The sequence below is a fragment of the Strigops habroptila genome, chromosome 7 (genome assembly GCF_004027225.2).
Source record: "Strigops habroptila isolate Jane chromosome 7, bStrHab1.2.pri, whole genome shotgun sequence".
In the NCBI taxonomy this organism is placed as follows: Eukaryota; Metazoa; Chordata; class Aves; order Psittaciformes; family Psittacidae; genus Strigops; species Strigops habroptila.
Window position 1 is genome coordinate 65095073 of NC_044283.2, and position 18592 is coordinate 65113664.

Genomic DNA, 18592 nt, shown 5'->3' on the forward strand with positions numbered 1-18592 from the left:
GTAAATATTAATCAACAAGAAGGTAGAGAGGAAAATATGAAGGTAAATGTCAGGAGGTAGCAATTTTATTTTTTTTCCCCACTTGAAAAAGAGTAAAGGAGAATTCAAGAGTGCATTATAAACTCATTATGAACTGACATAAAATTTCTTCAGAGGAAACACTGTTCCTGAATAAAAAGAAACTTTGGCTGCATAACAGTGCATTTTTAGAAGTCCTAGCAGTAAGGTAAATCAAATCATCTCACACTGCAGTGCTTCTTCACGTTGCTGTAAGGGTTGTAAGATTAGATCACTTTGAATTCATTTGTAATATATTGCTTCCCTCTTCACCTAAAATTGTGGGATACTTTATCCAGGTAAATGAAAACTAAACTTTGTCTGGAAGTTAGGAGGAAGTGATGCTAAATATGATGTCACAAGCATTTAAGCATGCTAATATATACATGTTGAGTCAAACATTCTGAAACCTGCATTTATTTAGTTATTCCGTTTAGGTGGCATGAAGAAGAGAGAAACTATTTGTACTTGATCGCATTCACAGAAGTATGTTTAAGGTTTATCAAATTGTTTAACATACTACATTTTTTATTGTTTCACGAAAGTTTTCATCAGGAAAAGGGGTACAAAGGGTTAAAAAGTTATTTCTGATGAAAGTATATTTTGCAGTTGAGACATAGTAATGCACATGCTAGACCAAACAGCTGATGACACATTTATTTCCAATAATCACTTGCCCACGGTGTGATGCTTTGCTTCAGGTGGTCAAGCCCTGCTCCAGCTGTGCACCCAAGCGCAGGACCCCAGGAGATTCTGTCATTTGTGATGGAGTTCTTTGCAGGTTTCCTGTCCAGACTCCACTGGCACACTCTGGCTCAAAGCTGCAGTGAAATAGTGGCAAACTGACAGATTGGTGAGGAGTCTTGAATTACACCGTTCTCATTTCAGCCAGTACAGTTTATCCAGATTTATGAACATGCAGAAGCCAATTTTCCTGCCTGCTCTAGGTCTGCTAGGCTGTGTTTAAGCATTTTCCCCAGCTGTCCTAGCTTACTGGTAGTCTACCTCTTCCCTGCTTGCCTTCATGCATATGTTTCCTTATAGTGGAACTGAGAGCATACAGAGGTTAAGGCACATGCAGGTTTTGCCCCAACACGCAGTCAGGATGTGGCCAAAAGCACAGTTTCTCCAGTCCACTGATTGCTTACTCAAGTTTCTTTGTGTAGTTCTGCATTTAGGTTTTAAAAAGACCCAACCATACAGCAACCTCAAATAAGACTTAAGACTAAGTGTTTACGGATTCCAAATTTTATCTCAAAATTCATATCCAAGACTTACAAAAGCTCAATAGTTTTACTGGCTTTTAAATGTGTAATTTACTGAATTAAGACACTGCTGCTTCTTACAGTTACTTCAGGCAGAATAGTAGCTGCCTTGTCCTCAAAAGTAGAGGAACTGAGTCATAAATCCTATAAAGATTCAGGTACAAAATGAGACTAGTTACCATTGGTTTTTGTAGAGAAAGGGATAGGGAACATTTCAGACCTCTCTTTGTTTGCTGTGCAGCGTCTCATCACAACCTGTACTTAAGCAAGTGTAAACATATGACCTTCACACGTCCCTAATGTGGCACACAGAGTCTTGAGGAACAGTTTTATCCAGACATAATTTAGTTAGTGGCTAGGCATTTAATTAGAAGTGTGTATAAATAAGTGATTGTTGCTACATCAGGCAGAACAGTAAAAATATTTTAAAAACTAACCAGAGTGAAGCAATAACCATTGCTTGAAGTGAATGAGTACTTTTTATTTATCTGATAAAGGCCATATTTAAATCAGAATTTTCCACTGCTATTAAGAACCCATATCATGTTACTAACATTACTATGTTAAAACTGAAATATACCAATTATGGGCAAATACCATGCAACATCCATTTAATTTATGTATTGTCTCGCTTATTTTGATGCTATTGCTTATATAGGAAAGCAGTGTTATATAAGAAACAGTGATGTTCTGACTGAATGTTTTGAGATCACTTTTCACTTCATTCTAATACAGGAAAAGACTCAGATCTAAAATGAGGATTGTTGGTCAACATTTAAGGAAATATCATTAGAACTTAAGTTGTCTTTTCTGTGAAACAAGTTTGCTTATCTGTATTCAGTAAAATAAAGTAGTAAATCCTTCAGTAAAAAGCATTCTGTGCCAAACCCAACAGCAAGTTCATGTTCGTTATACAACTGAATGTGGTTTAAATTCAGTTATTAACTCTAACGTGCCTTTAACTTTGTAAGGTGTTTGTTGGTTCGTTTTAATACTGGAAAGCAGTTCTAATTCTATTCCTAATATATCCTCTCTATGGGCACAGAGGAACCCTAATTTCTATCCCCCCCCCCCAAATTGCTGTCACACTGCTTTTCTTTGATGTCACTGGGTTAATGCAGCATCCTTCTGCTGGCCTCCACTGTCCTGAAGCTCCTAATGTGGATACTGTCAAAGACGAGTAGGCACACTAGCAGAACATGCTGCTTCCTGGTTCCTCTGCTTGTGTGGACGCCTACATTGAGGGCTGTAAAAACACGGTGAGAGAGTCTTCACTGCATGTTAAGCCCTGTGCTTTGGCTTTCTGAGGCTGCACATTTGATACTGCTGTGTCATGGCCAGGCCATGTTTCAGCCATCCAGCTGAGAATTATGTCTCTGGCTGAAACCAATCTTTCTCCTCCTGCTTGCAGCCTCCACCATTCGCCATAGCAATAGGCTCTGCAGTTCAGTTGCCATCAGAGCATGGACAGGACAGATGAGTGGAAACAATTAGAAGCTGCTTAATCTGCTCACTTAACCTGCCCTTTTCAACTGTGTAAAATAAACCAACCTGAGCATTGACTGACTTCAGAGGCTCCTGAAGATTTAAGATCCACATTAAGACATGCAGTGTCCTACTCCTAAAGCTCAACCTTCTGGCTTCAATAGCCACCCCAGTTCTGATGAACGTTAAGCATAATGGGTGAATGTACCCTGTGCAGGTGAAGCAGCTTTTGTATTTTCGATAGTTTTTCTTGGCAGCCTCTAGCCTGTTGGGAGACATGAATAATTCTGTGCTGCAATACTACCAAAAGAAAAAAAAGAAAAAAAAAAAAAACCAAAAACCAAAAAAACCACAAACAAATTTAGGGAGGTGTCTTTAACCTGAAAGGCACTTAAATACCCTTAGACTTTAGCACATTGTTGAATGTTAAGTGTTTGCTTAAGAACTGGCTGTTCTGAACTAAGACAGAGGCATTGTTTGGGGGATTTTCTTTTCCTCCTTACTCCGAGAGAACAAAACCTGAGCTTGCAAAGCATGTAACAAGATTTAGTGAGGTCTCTGTATTTTGGATCAGTTATGGGAAGACAATAGACTGACCCAGTTATTAGTGCAATGCACGCGTCAGTGGTTTATCATGCTTCATTAACCTGAACAGCAAGCAGAGGTTCCAAGTGCAGAGTATGACAAGATCTTTTGCAGTTAGTGTGCTTATACAGTTTTCTTTTAAGGAGGGCATTAACCAAAGTTCAGTTTCTAAAAGAAAGTGTCTTTAGGTACGATAAGCAGTGTGGCGTGTAATCAAGAAACAAGAACTAGAGTCACTGCTATATTTTAGGGTGTTTTCTTCTCTCCTTTCTGCCACTCCCAGATTTCCTTTTATTTGCTTTTTTCTTTGAATGCTAGGAGGAGATAGCGATGAATTGTTCCTTAGAAGCTTTTAGATATTGCCAGAAATCAACTGTTAATAAAACTGGAAGCATTTATGATAATAGGAAGTACTTGTGCATGGAGCGAAGAGAAATAATCAGTTGGCTTTCAGAATGAGTATTTACTTTAGAGATTAGTGTTGTCTCTAAACAGTTTCAGTTCCTGGTGCAGAAAGTTTTATATATATGTATGTATCTGTTAGGAGATAAAACAAGACTGCATTTAAAACCATTTAAAGTATTGCCATTTTAGAATTACACTAGCCGTAAATGTGTAGTAAACAGCTGAAATGCTGTAGTAGAGCTGATAACTCGTTGCAAAAGTTTTGAATACTATTGCTGTGTCTGTTTGGTGGTTGGTTTGTTGTTGTTTGGTTTTTTTTTTAACTCTCCTGGTTTGTAGCCAGTGTAACCCCATTGAAATTTCCTGGTAGGTTTCCTTAACTCGGATTCATTTTCAGCTCACCTTTATCTTCGTTAACTTTCTGTAGTTTTGCCGTAAGTCCTCACCTTGCTTTTTTCCAGTTTTATCCTGACATTCCCTGTTGCTGATAGAACCACTGGTAGCTAAGGTGTTGCCAAGTCATGCTATTACTGCGGACAGACAGTGTTTCATGATACATGAAGCTCTTTTCTCCTGGCCCTCCTTGCCAGAGCGAGCTATGTTTGTGAAAACACCGTCTGCTTCTTTCCAAGCAAGCTACTGCAAGCCGGTGGTCTAGTTCTGTGCAGATCCTTAGATACTTAGAGCGACACTTTCCACACACATACAAATCCATTTAACTTAATGACCAATTAAGCATTTAGAGTATTTAGCTTCATAATGCTTCTATCTTCTTAGCTTGCTACAATTATATTAGTAATGAATACTGTTCGTGACAGTACCTCATTGCACAGCAAAATGTAGTAAGTTCAGTACTGCTGTCCAAACACACATTTTTTGCCAAAAGTTTGCTAATAGTTAATATTGCTCATTTACATATGCTCTAACACTTAGAACATGTCATAAATTTTTATATTTTTATATTAAAAAAAAAATTATTTTTTATAATTCAAAATAAAAATATATTTTATTTTGAATTATATATGTTTATAGTAACAAACTCGGTCTTTGCTAAGGGTGAGTGAATGTTATGTTCTTTTTGTCAAACCCTTGCTTCCCCAGCTGTCAAAATCGGATAAGATAAGCAATAACTAAGAGTCTTGTTCTACTAACGGATCAGAGGCTTCAATTCTGAAAGTCTCAAAAATGTGGTTTCCCTTTTCTGGCCTGAAGAAGTAGATAAGACCATTTACAAATACCAGCTTCTGTGGATGCATTCAGTGGCAGCGGAGTCTTGACCTTTTATTTGCCAGAGGTATCTATGATTATTTTGGTAGGCTCATCCATAAGTAAGCAAATAAAACTACAGTTACTTGGTGGTTGCCAAAATGTCAGTCCAGTAGTGACACTGACAGTATTGAATCACACTGACACTGGACAGCTGAAAGAATTGTAAAGAGAGAGACTACAGTGTTACTATTCATGTGCAATTTCTTTACCAATTCCTCATATAATGTAGTTGCACTGAGGGGAATTTTATTTTGGTTTAGTAAAATCTTACGTTGTTACAGCACTGGAAATGTCAATGGAACAACATTTCGCCCTTTGTTGTTTGTATCTTCCCAGGAGCACATGGAACTTTACTCCAGGTTAAACCTCCGCTTTTTCTTGGCACTTCATATTATCTAACTCCTAATAAAGGCAATTGGAACATCAAGAAAAACGCACATCTGTTACTATAGCTTTAGTTAATACCTCTGAATTTGTCTTGGAATTGCAAGATAAATCTCTGCCATATTTATATGTATTGATGCTCTATTTGGAATCACTTTCTTGCTATGAAAACAGTATGATTAATGTCTGTCAGTCACCTAAATCAGCTTAAGCCTTCTGTTTCTGTTTTATTCATATACATTCTCAAGCAAAAAAATAAAGGTTGGACTATGGCATTAGAAACAGCTGCAAAAGAAAAGCATAAACCAATAAAGTATATTCCTACAGAGTAGCTGATGAAAGGGATCTTCCTTACGTGCTCCAATAATTTAGCTTGTTTGGGGTTCTAGCTCTGCATCTTGATGCCTCATGAAAGATTTGTGTTGGAAATCTATTTTAACCTTTCCCCTGAAGCTGTTAAAAGATGGACTCTGCACTACATTGGACCTTCCTTTATTTATTTATTCTCCAATTATTTTTTAGGGAAGCCTACTTCAGTAAAGTAGAATTTTCTTGTTGCATGCATCTGAAATAATCCAGTTTTCCCCTCCCTTCACCAATGTTAAATTTACATTCATAGCTGCACAGCAGAGAATACTCCTAGATATGAATGCCTTTCTTGCAAGTAAAACATTTATAGGACTGTCAGAAAATTTTAGGAGGCATTCATTTTATGGGCATTTTACTAAACATACTTTACAATTTTAATGAGACCAATAATAATAATACAGATCACATGTTCACTTCTTTTTTTAACTACTTTCTTCTTAGATGGTTTAAATTTCAGGGTCTTCCAATCACACACTTATTGATTAAATTATGGACTTGTTTACTGTAAATTAAAAAAGAAACAACCCACAAATGTTTATCCAAAATGAAAATTAATTCCAGTTTGAAATGCCTCTGCAAGTCCTCACAAATCTGTATTACCTACTCATTTTGCACTTAACCTCTTTTATACACTAGAATTCCCAGGAATTCACTTTTGCTGAGAGACAGTGGTGGGTCCTAGAAAATTAGTCCTGCCACAGATGGGGCTCGGCACAGTCCACAGATAGAATGGGAGAAGTATCTAAATAACAGCATTTAATGCAAAAAAACCCAAACACACACACAACCAACAACAAAACAAACAAAAAACCAGAACACACAAGCAAAACCAAAGTAAAACAAAATAAGCACCATTATAAAACACTTTAAAATGAAATAGAAGTCCCCTTCTACCTTCTACTTTCTTTACTTCCTACTGCAAAGCAAGTGACATTACTGAAGTGTTGCCTGTAATATATTTATTTGAATTAGTCTAACAATCTTTATTCATATGGCAACAAGGCAGTGAAGGCACTGACAGGTATAAGTCTTGTGCATCATCTATTAATAACTTGAGAAGTTCTGACAATACTTGCTTCTTAGGAAAGTGGATATTCTAGAAACAAAAGATCAATGTTATCCTAGAATACTATGGAGAACAGCAGAAGGTCTGATAACCATGACTGAGAGCACAGTGTTTCTAATATTGATACGATTCTAGAGTATTTAATCAAAGGTGGGCTATATATTATGAAGGGATCATTCAACACAGAGCACTGTTTCAGTTATTGTCTAATTAAATATATCCAGGAGTTCAAATAACCATCTTTACTGATAGTTCTTAACATACTTCTGACACTTTTTTACTCATAGATGAGGACTGAATACCTTAATATCTATGCTTTAATCTTGGTAGTGTTTTATACATAAGAGAAACCGTTAAATGATGACACTCTTCAGTGTGACAAAGGTCAGCAAGAAAAATGTTGTTGGCTTTACTGGATAGCACCTTCCCCTGCACCTCATAGTCTTCCACTGGCTTTTTCCTTATTATGGATGTTGTATTCTTGTTCTTCAGTTGCAAGCCTTTACCCAGCTGTAGTCCGTAAACTCTGCTTCTTAATACTCTTCCAGACTTCTTCATTCCATGGATAAATTTTGAGTGGCCTCTTTTGTTATTGTTTATACATTGCTGGTCATGTCTTCTTCTAGACTGTCTCCTATTCTTAAACTTTCTCTTTATTCCATCATATGGTTCACCACTTTGTAAAGATACTATGTTCTCGTTGCAGAAAATGACTTAGACATGTACCAAAACCAGTTTCTGGAACTTCGGCAAAGACTATTGTACGCTGAAAAGGAAAATAAGAAAAGATCACGCGAACTGAGCAGTGCCTTGGATGAAATTAAACGTGTAGTTGCAAAAAGAATGAACTTGACAACAAATCATACAGGTTTGTATGTATAAAAATGTACTGTGTTAACTGTTCAAAGTTTTGCGCGTTCATGTTTCTATGATTCTATGTTTCTTTATCACCAGTGTGGGGAGGAAAATCATTGATTTGATTAGATTAGCATTAGGTAGAAGTATCTACTTTTTAAAAAGGGTGGGGAAATAATCTGTAGCCTTTCTTTAAATAGGATCAGTTAGTAACCAAATAAGGAAGGGAAAAAAAGGGGACGCAATAGATTGCAGTGGTGTCATAAAGGCAAAGCTGTACATATTGCTAATCGAGTTTTTTACAATGCTTACAATACTTATCCCTCTTTTGCTGCCAACTACAGAGCACTGAATAAGCTATTTTTAACAGCTCCTACTAAGCCACTACACCCTGATAAATACTAGGGCTGTGTCTAACCTGGAAGGCAGATACACCTCTTCAGATGTTCCACAGTCCTGGTGTCCCTCCTGTCTAGGTGGAGTGACATTCGTGGGGGGACTTCTTGGCCATGAGTGCCCTCCCATCCTGCCAGTGGACCCCAGGCACCAAGATGTGTGTGGTGGGTGCACAATCTCATCTCAGCAGGCATTCAGAGTGCATATAGCTGGGTACTTGCCTGAATCCGGGAGCTGAGAAGCCCCACGAGGTCTTGCTGGCTAGATACAGCCTAAGAATGTTCCCTCTAGAATTTCTTTCTATCTTGCAAGTAGTTTATTAATAATCTGAAGGAAATGTGAATGCTTGTAAGTGATGCCAATTAAAAGAAGACCTTTGAGGAAGGTTTCTCTGATTTTATTTGTTTTTAGACAGACATCAACATGCAGTTAAGTTTACTCTAGTGACCCGGCTTCTTCCCATTGTTTAATTAAAATTCTTATTTATTTAAAAATATATTAGATCCTTGCCTTACAGACTGTTGTACATCCCCATCTATCTGATCTATCTGTACATTGTAGTTGCATACAATAGATTAGACTGTTTCATTCTGTCCTCTAATAGAAGTGGTGTAGTAGTGCAGGATCTGCCTTCCTCCCTGTCAGCTGGAAGAGCTACTTCCCTGGGGAGAGAAGGAAAAGTAGAAGGGGCATCTCTGGGCTTGTGAGGCATTCCACAACACCCCTGACTTCAAAAAGAGTCTCGATGCTACTGAAAACTACTTTTTAAAAAATCCTTGTTTGCATTCAATACAGTGGGCTGGTATCAGATTAAAACAGGGAATTAACCAGGACTTTTAGAGGGGAAGAAGCAGCAAGGTGCTTTCCAGCCTTGTGTAGTCAGCTTTGTTTCTTAGCCTGTTTTTCCCTGCCTCTTTTTGTCTGTTTATTCAATATTAATTCAGTGGGACTGCTCAGATGCATCTAAACAAATGTTTGACTGTTGGCAGGATTGTGGTCTTACAAGGTTTAGAGTAGAGACCATGTTGTCAGCCACCAGTTGCCCCACGTAGTGTGGACAAAGAGTTATTGCCTAATACACGTAACAGCAGTAGAGGAGAGTGCAAGTTCTGCTTCCCTCTGCTCTTCATTCTTATTGGCTGAATGTCAGAAAGTGTTAAAGCTGTCAATTCACAGGATTCAAAGCAGAAATTTCTTAAAATCACCGAACAGTTTCCCTTTTACTTAATCTTCTGCTTCCCATTCCATCCAAGTTTTATTGTACAACAAAAATGAAAAGGCTTATTGTATGCAGTAAAACAAAGAAGTCCCTTGCCCAACGTTTGATAGGTCCTACTTCCAAATAAAAATGGAAAGTCCTTGAAAAGTTGTGAAGGTCGTTTTAAAAAAGGGAAAAGTTTCTGTGCAGCAAGATTCCAGTACATTTAATAGCAAAGGAGAGTGGGAGGAGTTGTTGGTCTCTCTTTCACACACGAATGTCTGGACATATACATGTGTTTTGGTTGTTTTGTTTCGTTGTTTTGTTTCTTTTTTTAATGTTTTCTGTAGAGTGGGGAATCTCTGTTAAGTCCTAATTTTCAGTGGGAATATTTTTTGGAAGTTGAAAAACTTTAAATATTGCCCATTTAGTCTTCACTAATCTAAGCTGAGTGAATAAAGGTTGTTTGTAAGACCTGTTTTAAGTAACCTCGAAGGGTGGTAAATCTGGGGAGTTATTTTAGATGCATTTCTTAGGAAAAATAACTTTCCGCCTAAGTCAGTAAATCTCCTTTTGCTTTTCTTGCTGTGAAACTCTGAATTTTCAAGTTTTCTGCAGCTTAGATGGCTGTTAACGTGATTTTGTTGGCTAAAACTAGTTGAGGCAGTGTTCTGATATCAGGAATGCCCTAGCACCAGCATCTTTGCACAACAGATAAAGTGTCTGGAGGAGACACCCACTGAAGTATGAATTACCATAGATAAATTCATAGGAGGTGTATTTTTCATTTGGGGCACGAAGACATACATGTTGTAGTAGCTAGTAGGATACAGAAATATTCAGCAAGAGAGAATGACAGACAAAACTCTAGTACGAAAGGCATAGGCTGCCTGTGGCAGGAAAGCCAGATTTAGCCTTAGCTGGTAAATAAAGTCTGGAGCGATCTTCAGGGTTTTTTCCAAGCAGTTTTCTTAATGATTAGAAAGACTATTTGCTATTCTTTGTTGTCCTAGGTTCAGCAGTAGCAGTCATTTTTCTCCTTCTTAGTAGCTGATGCAGTGCTGTGTTTTTGACTTTAGCCTGAGAACGGTGCTGATAACACCGATGTTTTATTTGCTGCTCAGTAGTGCTTACTCCGACCAAGGACTTTCTCAGTCTCATGCTCTGCCAGGCAGGAGGGGAAGCCGGGAGGAAGCAGAGACAGGACACCTGACCCAAACTGGCCAAAGGGGTATTCCATACCACAGCACGTCATGCCCAGTATTTAAGCTGGGGGGAGTTACCCGAAAGGCCCAGATCACTGCTCGGGTTGGGCTGGGTATCAGTCGGCGCGTGGTGAGCAATTGTATCCTCTCCCGTTGTTATTCCCCTTATCATTATTATTATTGGTGATAGCAGCAGTGGTTTTATATGGTACCTTATTTACTGGACTGTTCTTATCTCAACCTGTGGGAGTTACATTCTTTCAATTCTCTTCCCCATCCCTCTGGGAGCAGGAGAGGAAAAAGGGAGGCAGTCAGTGAGCGGCTGCGTGGTTCCGAGTTACCGGCTGGGCTTAAACCACGACAGTCCTTTGAAAAAAAACCCTACAGCGCCTGGGATTCCCAGGCAGTCTCCCACCCAAGTACTAACTGAGCCCAATCCTGCTTAGCTTCTGACATCAGAGGAGATCGGGTGTTCTCAGGGTGGTATGGCCGTAGGCAAAAACACGTGCAGTATTTGCAGCAGCAAGCTGATTTGCAGCAAAAGCAGCAGGCAGGTTTCAAGGGTATCCAAAGGATACTCAAAACCTTTAGAATTCTCAAATGCTGCTGTAAATAGCCTGGTGGAGTGGCAGAGGGTGTGAGGGAATGTTTTTTTCATAGGTTAACCCTCCGAGGGGAAAAAAAAAGATGCATAATTGCTAAAAATTCCCTTTATATGCCTCCCAAAGTATAGAGGTGATGGCTATGCTGAGAACGCATAATAGATCAGTTTCATGATCAATCATTCTATTGTATAACAAGTCGTTACCATAAAGTAATGACTTTGTAATGAAACAATGAATGTTTATCACAAATATGATTAGACACACTCTGGTCAGATCTGTCGTTATCTCAACCCTTTGTGCCCCACCTTGGCTGCCACAAAGAACTGTCATGGTTTAAGCCCAGCCGGTAACTCAGAACCACACAGCCGCTCGCTCACTCCCCCCCTTTTTCCTCCCCCCATTCCCGGAGGGATGGGAAGGAGAATCGAAAGAATGTAACTCCCACGGGTTGTGATAAGACCAGTCCCGCAACTAAGGTATAATACAAAACCACTGCTGCTACCACCAATGATAATAATGATAAGGGGAACAACAAGGGGAGAGAATATAGAACTAAAAGGGGAAAAGGAAAAGAAAACAATAAACACAAGTGATGCTCACCACGCGCCAACCAATACCCAGCCCGACCTGAGCAGCGATCTGGGCCCTCCAGGTAACTCCCCCAGTTTCTATACTGGGCATGACGTGCTGTGGTATGGAATACCCCTTTGGCTAGTCTGGGTCAGGTGTCCTGTCTCTGCTTCCTCCCAGCTTCTTGTGCCCCTCCTCACTGGCAGAGAATGGGAGACTGAAAAGTCCTTGATCAGAGTAAACATTACTGAGGAACAACTAAAAATATCGGTGTTATCAGCACTGTTCTCAGACTAAAGTTGAAAACACAGCACTGCACCAGCTACTAGGAAGGAGAAAAATGACTGCGGCTGCTGAACCCAGGATATTTGTAAATATAGTCTTCATTTTAATCCATTCAAATACCTTTTTTTAAAATTGCATGGTGCATATAATCTCTGCCCCTGTCACATTAAGCACAGCTTTCTTTTCTTTGCAAGCTTATAATTGATTTTATAATTATTTTAGAATTAAGTTTTCCATGTTTTTATTAGATTTATTTAAAGAATTTTTACCACCACTGGAATATTCAGGAATGTTTGAAGCAAGGAAGATAAACTAGTGAATTAATGGTATCTGGGTTTTATATGACTTATGTAAAAAAAATAGGATTATTTTTATAAGGTCACACTTGAGTTATTTCAACCTGAATAAATATTCTCATTATTTTAATCTTTATTTTAAAGTAGTAAAGAAAAAAAAAATCCTTACTTTTAACTACTACAGTCTTTTGTTTTTCAAATAGTTTCTGAAGGCCTGGATCTGGTTGTCCCTGAAGACCACCATGTGTTACATTTTAGGGGAACCATTTAAGTTTGTTAAGTAATTAAGAAAGTTATGAATTGGAATCTGTGGTCTTTTCATTTAGAAAGGTTTTTTTTCCTGCTGCTTTTAAAATAACTGCTCACTGTGTTTCAGGATGGCTCAATCCTACAACTGTTCAGGCACATGGAGCTCTGCCCCATCGCCTGGGGTAGGGGGGTTGTACTGGGCCATTCTCAGTTTATTAGCAGAGGAGGGTAACATATGATACAGAATCACTTCTGAGGAACAGTTCTGATTGATCGCTGCTGTGTGTGGTAATCTGATAGTATTCAGTTGAGGAAAACAATTGAAATAAGCTTCACTGCTGGCTCTTTATATGTGTGTTTGTTGTTTCTTTAAGATGATATGAAGTGGAAAGTGTTAAACTTCACCAGGAAACTCCCCGTGCATCTTATAAACGTGTACTACTATCTACCTCACCTTCGAGAATATGAAGATGCTGTTTTCCCAAATGTGATTTTTGGGCAACAGAGAACTGGAGGTACAAAATAAAGTTTGGCTTATATTTTCTATGTGTTTATATTATATATTAAGTTCTAACAATGAAGCATAAAGTTTCAATGAAGTCAAAGTTTGGAGTGGGTTTTCCCCTGAACTTTATAATGTTGCCAAAATGAATAGATTTAAATGGGATGGCAAAAGGACTTTTACCACACTCATCCTGATTTCAAGTCTTTACCCTGAAGTATTCTGATAAATGTTTTTAAATATCAACAAAAAATAGTCATAATTGAAAAATATATATATTCAATATATGAATATTCATATATTCATATGGCTAAGATACATTAGCTAACATTTTTTCGTATAAAATGAATATGAATGAGGAAGCTGAGGAGACTTTATAATGCACTCAGTTTGCTAAAGTTAGAAGCAAATGGAAAGGTGATGAGATCCTTTAACAGATGTTAATAAATCTTCAGTGTAACTTTTTCATCCACGTGAGAAATCAGCTGACACCTGCACAAATCATAATGAATTCTGGTGAAATCTACTACAAAATATAGTTACATCTTCTCCTAACTCTCATGTGATAGGTAAAAAGAATATTCATAAGCAATAATAAGGAACTCATCAACCATTTTGCTGGGGTTTGTATTTTGTTGAAATTATGACTCTTATCTAGGGTGATTTTATATAAAGAAACATTGGCAGCACTTTTGGCTTAACTAAAAAACCAACTTGGCATGCCCATGACAATGGATGACTTTCTACAGTCTTCTCATTTGTAGGTGCAGCTGTAGCAATGTGATCTAGTGCTGGAGTTCTCACTGGAGTGCCCATAGATCTGTCAGTCTAAAAAAGCCCAGAGTTTATCAGCAAAATGATTTGCAAAAGACCCTCAGAAAACCAAATACATTCACACGCAAGGGGGAGGGGAAGGAAGAAAAGTAATAAGTAATAAAAGAATGCTCCGTGTTTAATTTCCATGTATTTGTACGTTAAAATCACAATAGCAAGACCGCTATTTAACAAGGACAGGTTGAGCTTAAGTGAGTAAAACCAAACAACCCCCCAACAGTTTAGCAGGTTACGTGCTGGGAAGGAATGCTGGAACATTGGCATTTTTGAGCTGACACTGGCACGAATGATGAACTGCACCTACTCCTTCAAAATCTGTTGCTTCCTTACCAGCCCCACGAGGTTTTGTGAATAGCAATCATCTGTAAGGACTAAGAATTCCACAGGTTTACTGAGCTGGATTAGGTCCCTGATTTAGGCAATGCCCATACCAATGGAAAAAGAGATAGCCTGCTTACAATCTAATGATGTAATACGGCATAGGTTTGCTACTAGTGGAGTCTCTGCCAGAGGCAATTTTAGTTCATTTCTTCTTGATAACATCTAAGTTCCTTTTTTATTATTATTATGTCAAAGCCATTGATTCACATCAATTAGACTGCTCAGAAAGATTTTTGAGTTGGATTCCTTTCTGAGATACGCAGCACTTACCTCCTGTGAGCGCTTGCTCATTAGAGCAGGGTTGGTTTAACTCTTACTACTCAGATCTCCAACTCTATACCAAGAGCTAGCACTTCTTTTGCAATACCCACTTTTGAAGCTCAATAGCAGATACCTATATGTTTGCCAGAGGTAGTAATATATCCAAGTTCTCAAATGTTGAGTCTACGCAGTGTAGACCTGGTGCTTCTAACAAAGACGCAGGTGTCTCTAACCTAAACTTAGCTGGAGATATCTCTTCTTCCAGGTAGCAAAGCAAATGCTGTCACAGTGCTATAGGAATATTAACTGTCACCAAGCCTCTTGATCACATCAAATAAAAATTAAAATGTAATTTCAGTTTCCCTTTACCTGACTGAAACTTATGTAGCTTGTGGACTTCTTTCTTTGCAGTCTCATTGGTGATGGGTATTCCTACTGTGAAAAGGGAAAAACAACATTATCTGATTAGTACACTGCATTCCCTACTGTATGAACTTCCTGAAGAGGAAAAGAATGACTGCGTGATAATCGTCTTTGTAGCAGAGGTAAGTTTGTGTGGAAAGGTGCAGTATGCTGATAGAAAGACAATATAGATATTTATGTCTTAGTGTAATAATGTAAGACAGGCTGCAAAATACTTTTAGCTAGGCCTTTAGGGAGGATTTCTTTAGGGCTGGAGGAGATATTGAGCAGTTAGTGCTTCAGTGTTCATATGTGGAAAAAATCCTGTAACTCAGATGATCAAAAGGTAAAAAGTCATATTACATTTACACAGCTGTTGCAGTCAGGTTTTCAAATAAATAGGAACTCATTATTTATCTCTCAATGTATTCTGCTTCAAGAATGAAATGAAAATCCTCTACAGAAAAGTTCCATAGAACTTGAAAAAAGTGAACTTATTCAGCCTAACAAAAGTTCAGATTATTTATCTGCTGTTTTGATATCGTCTATCTTGCAAAGTACCTTGACATGCTGGAGCCTTGCCTTTTGCCTGTGTATTGACATGGCTTGTGAAAAAGAAATCTCTTCAGAGACTTCAATGGTTCCATGTTTGGAAAAGTAAACAACGGTCAAGATAGAATATTAGGCGTAAACGATTTTTTTTTCTCATTCCAATATGTCTTGATCACATTGGAAAGAAGCTATAGAAGGGAGTTAGCTAGTGATAGCTATTTGCAGGTTAAAAGACTGCAATTATTCAGATTTGATATTTATTCCTCATATTTCTTTGTCTTTCCATAAACAACATTAAATTTCATACATGTATTTATTAGCAGTTAAAGTTTGCTTTTTTAGTTCAGTCATCACACAGAGCAACTTTAGCAGCTGTAATACTATCAAAGCGAACATAGTTCACTTTATCAAGTTAGGTCACGACTTCCACTTTTCTGTTTGGGTCACAATAATAAATAGGCCCAATTTTACTGGCTGTAGTTCCTCTTCAGCATAATTTTCAGGAGCCGAATTTACTTTACAGCTTCTAATTCCCAGTTAAGAGACCTTGCAATGAGGAGGTTTGCCTACCTGCCATTCAGATAAACCTATTACAGGGCTTCAGAGAGTTCTTTAAGGGTTAACTTCTGAATAGTTCCTTCTGAATAACTGTTGGTAGTCCTAACCTGGCACTTCTGACAAACAGTAGCTTTGGTTGTAGTAATAGTACATTTCAGCCAATTTAGGATTAAACTGCTGTTGTAAGAATCAGTCTCCCCTCTTTCTCCCATACCCAAAGTCACGTTCCTGCAGCTTCCATTTCTCAGCCATGCAGTAAATTAGAGCAGGTTGATCATGAGAGGTGATAAGAACATTTCATTATGAGAGTAGGGCAGGTGTGTTCACTGATCATGAACCTAGAGCTTCCTTTTCCCAAGAAAAGTTACAGGAGATCAAGTTAAATGTTTACATTATGAGTTAAGTCAGAGTAACTTATTGACTGAAAATGAGTTGCAAAGCTGTCGGTATTTTTTCTTATCACATTTCTTTACTTACCACCTCACATCATTTTTACTTATTACAAATTCAAAATATAGCTGCTAATGAAACCATATCTGGAGATAGTTCAGTTTACCTTCAACTACGTTGAAAGTTCAGTTGGCTTGAAAAACCCATACTGTCCTTTAATAGAAATGCTGTTATAACCTATTGCTTTTGGTTGGAATGAAAATAATTAGAGAATAAAAATGAAGTGTTTACATATAAATATTCCCTACCAAATGTTGCTTAATACAAAAATGGGTGACTTGAAATGAACTCCTCCCTTCTTTTCTTTAGGTGAATGCAGAGTATGTTAACAGTGTTGCAGAAAGTGTTAAAACCAGGTAAGTCTTATGGTGCATAGACTACAACAGCCAGCGAACACATTTTGAGCTTTTATGTAAAGAATTAGAGCATTTCAGCAATAACTTACAACCCTACCATCCTAAAATGGAACTGCTAAGAACTGAGGCAAAGGTGCACTCTCATTATGTGTATCGTTAACGCACTGAAATTCAGAATAGAAGTATGTATATCAGTTTATTTTCTTGTTCTTATTTCATAAATATTCATTAACTAATCAGGCCAGGTCTCAGCTTAAGCCTCTGATAAATATTTACTTGAACCTAAATCTTTTCCCCATGAAATTAATGATGCAATTCAAGGCACCTGAGGCTACATGTATTAGGTCCCCACGGGCTTCACAGCCCTGCAGTGTATTCTGATGTCTGTTATGTTTCCTAGGTGTCTTTGTTTCCTTATTTGCCTCTTTTTCATGAAGGCAATGGACTTTGGACAGCAGTGGGATTATATTCGTAATGTTGAATACTATTACATAATGGGTAACATGAGACGGGTATTCTTTGCTGTGCCAAATTAATGTAAGAGCAGTCAAATGAAGGCTTGGTTCCCATTGCAGTTTTGCTTGCTTTTATCATTCTTTCCCATAGATGTACACAGCATCACGGGTGTGTTAAAAAACCTTAGAGCAGCTTGAGAGGAATAACTACTGAATTAAAATGTTTGGGGAAAAAAAATACACTTATTGGTAGATTAATTTAGTCTTACAAAAGCTGCTTTCGAAGAAATGCTGTAGTGTAGTTAACAGCCACAAAACAGATAAGGCTAATGGCCCTGAAGCGCAGCTGACTGAAAGCAGCTTTTTTTTTTCATCAATCATAGGAAATGGGGAACTTCGTTCTGAAAACTCCTTATTTAAGTAATCCTATACTTATTAAAACCCGAAGTGTTTTGTTTTGTTTTTTAACATATTTTGGAGGAAGGGGGAGATTTGGCTTCCAGGTTTGGCTCCTAAAGTTGATTGCACATTTTTTTCAGTGACTTTTTAAGTGGAAAATTTAATCTTTGGAGCAGAGACTACACCCAGATTCCCCACACCAAAGCCCCACCCCAGGACAGTATCATTTTGGCCAGAATGTGGCATTAGAGTTAGAGCAAGTGTAAGGAAGCTAGGCGCTCTCATGCAAGGGGGAACAGATGTGTGTAGTTCTAGATAGTGGATTTGGTTGTGAATTACTGCTGCATTTTGGCAACCATCTCAGGATTACAAGTATCTACAAACGCAGGAGGGGCAGGATTTCTGAGACACTCTTCAGTGTTTTCTGAGACTTCAGTGAGTTACTGTCCTGTCTGTTCTGATGGTTGACAAAGACCCCTTCTTCGTTTCCTAATTTACAATCTATGTGACTTCGTTTCTTTGCTAGAGTTGTGAATTCCACTTATGGAGGAGCAGGCCCAACCCTGGGGAGCTGCTGTCTGTGGTTGCCCTCAAAAGTCTTTTTGAGGAATGGGGTCTCACTAAACTTCTCTTCACAGCTTCCCCAGAGATATCCAGTCTGGAGTCCTAGAGGTTATTTCTCCTCCTGCTTCTTATTATCCAGATCTTTCCAACCTGAAGCAAACGTTTGGGGATTCAGAGGACAGAGTAAGGTGAGATAGCTGTGTAAAAGCTAAGAACTTTTGCTAAGATTATAAAATGGAAAATTCGGCAAATGTCAGCATTGAGCTGATAATATTTTTGTATTTCAGAGTGAATGGACCTCGAGTGTACTTTAAAAAAAATTATTACACAAGGG

At 38.2% G+C, this 18592-nt stretch overlaps 1 protein-coding gene and 1 pseudogene across 1 annotated transcript in view; one reads left to right on the plus strand and one right to left on the minus strand.

Annotated features, from left to right (window-relative positions):
• The window catches only part of MGAT4D (MGAT4 family member D), a 37368-nt gene that overhangs the window by 3317 nt on the left and 15459 nt on the right, over positions 1-18592 (plus strand). The window contains exons 2-6 of the mRNA XM_030492072.1: positions 7592-7753; positions 12919-13059; positions 14934-15067; positions 16794-16840; positions 18333-18446. Coding sequence (XP_030347932.1) covers positions 7592-7753; positions 12919-13059; positions 14934-15067; positions 16794-16840; positions 18333-18446 — 598 coding nt within the window. The remainder of the gene's footprint in view (positions 1-7591; positions 7754-12918; positions 13060-14933; positions 15068-16793; positions 16841-18332; positions 18447-18592) is intronic.
• Positions 10918-11036, minus strand: LOC115611073 (annotated as a pseudogene).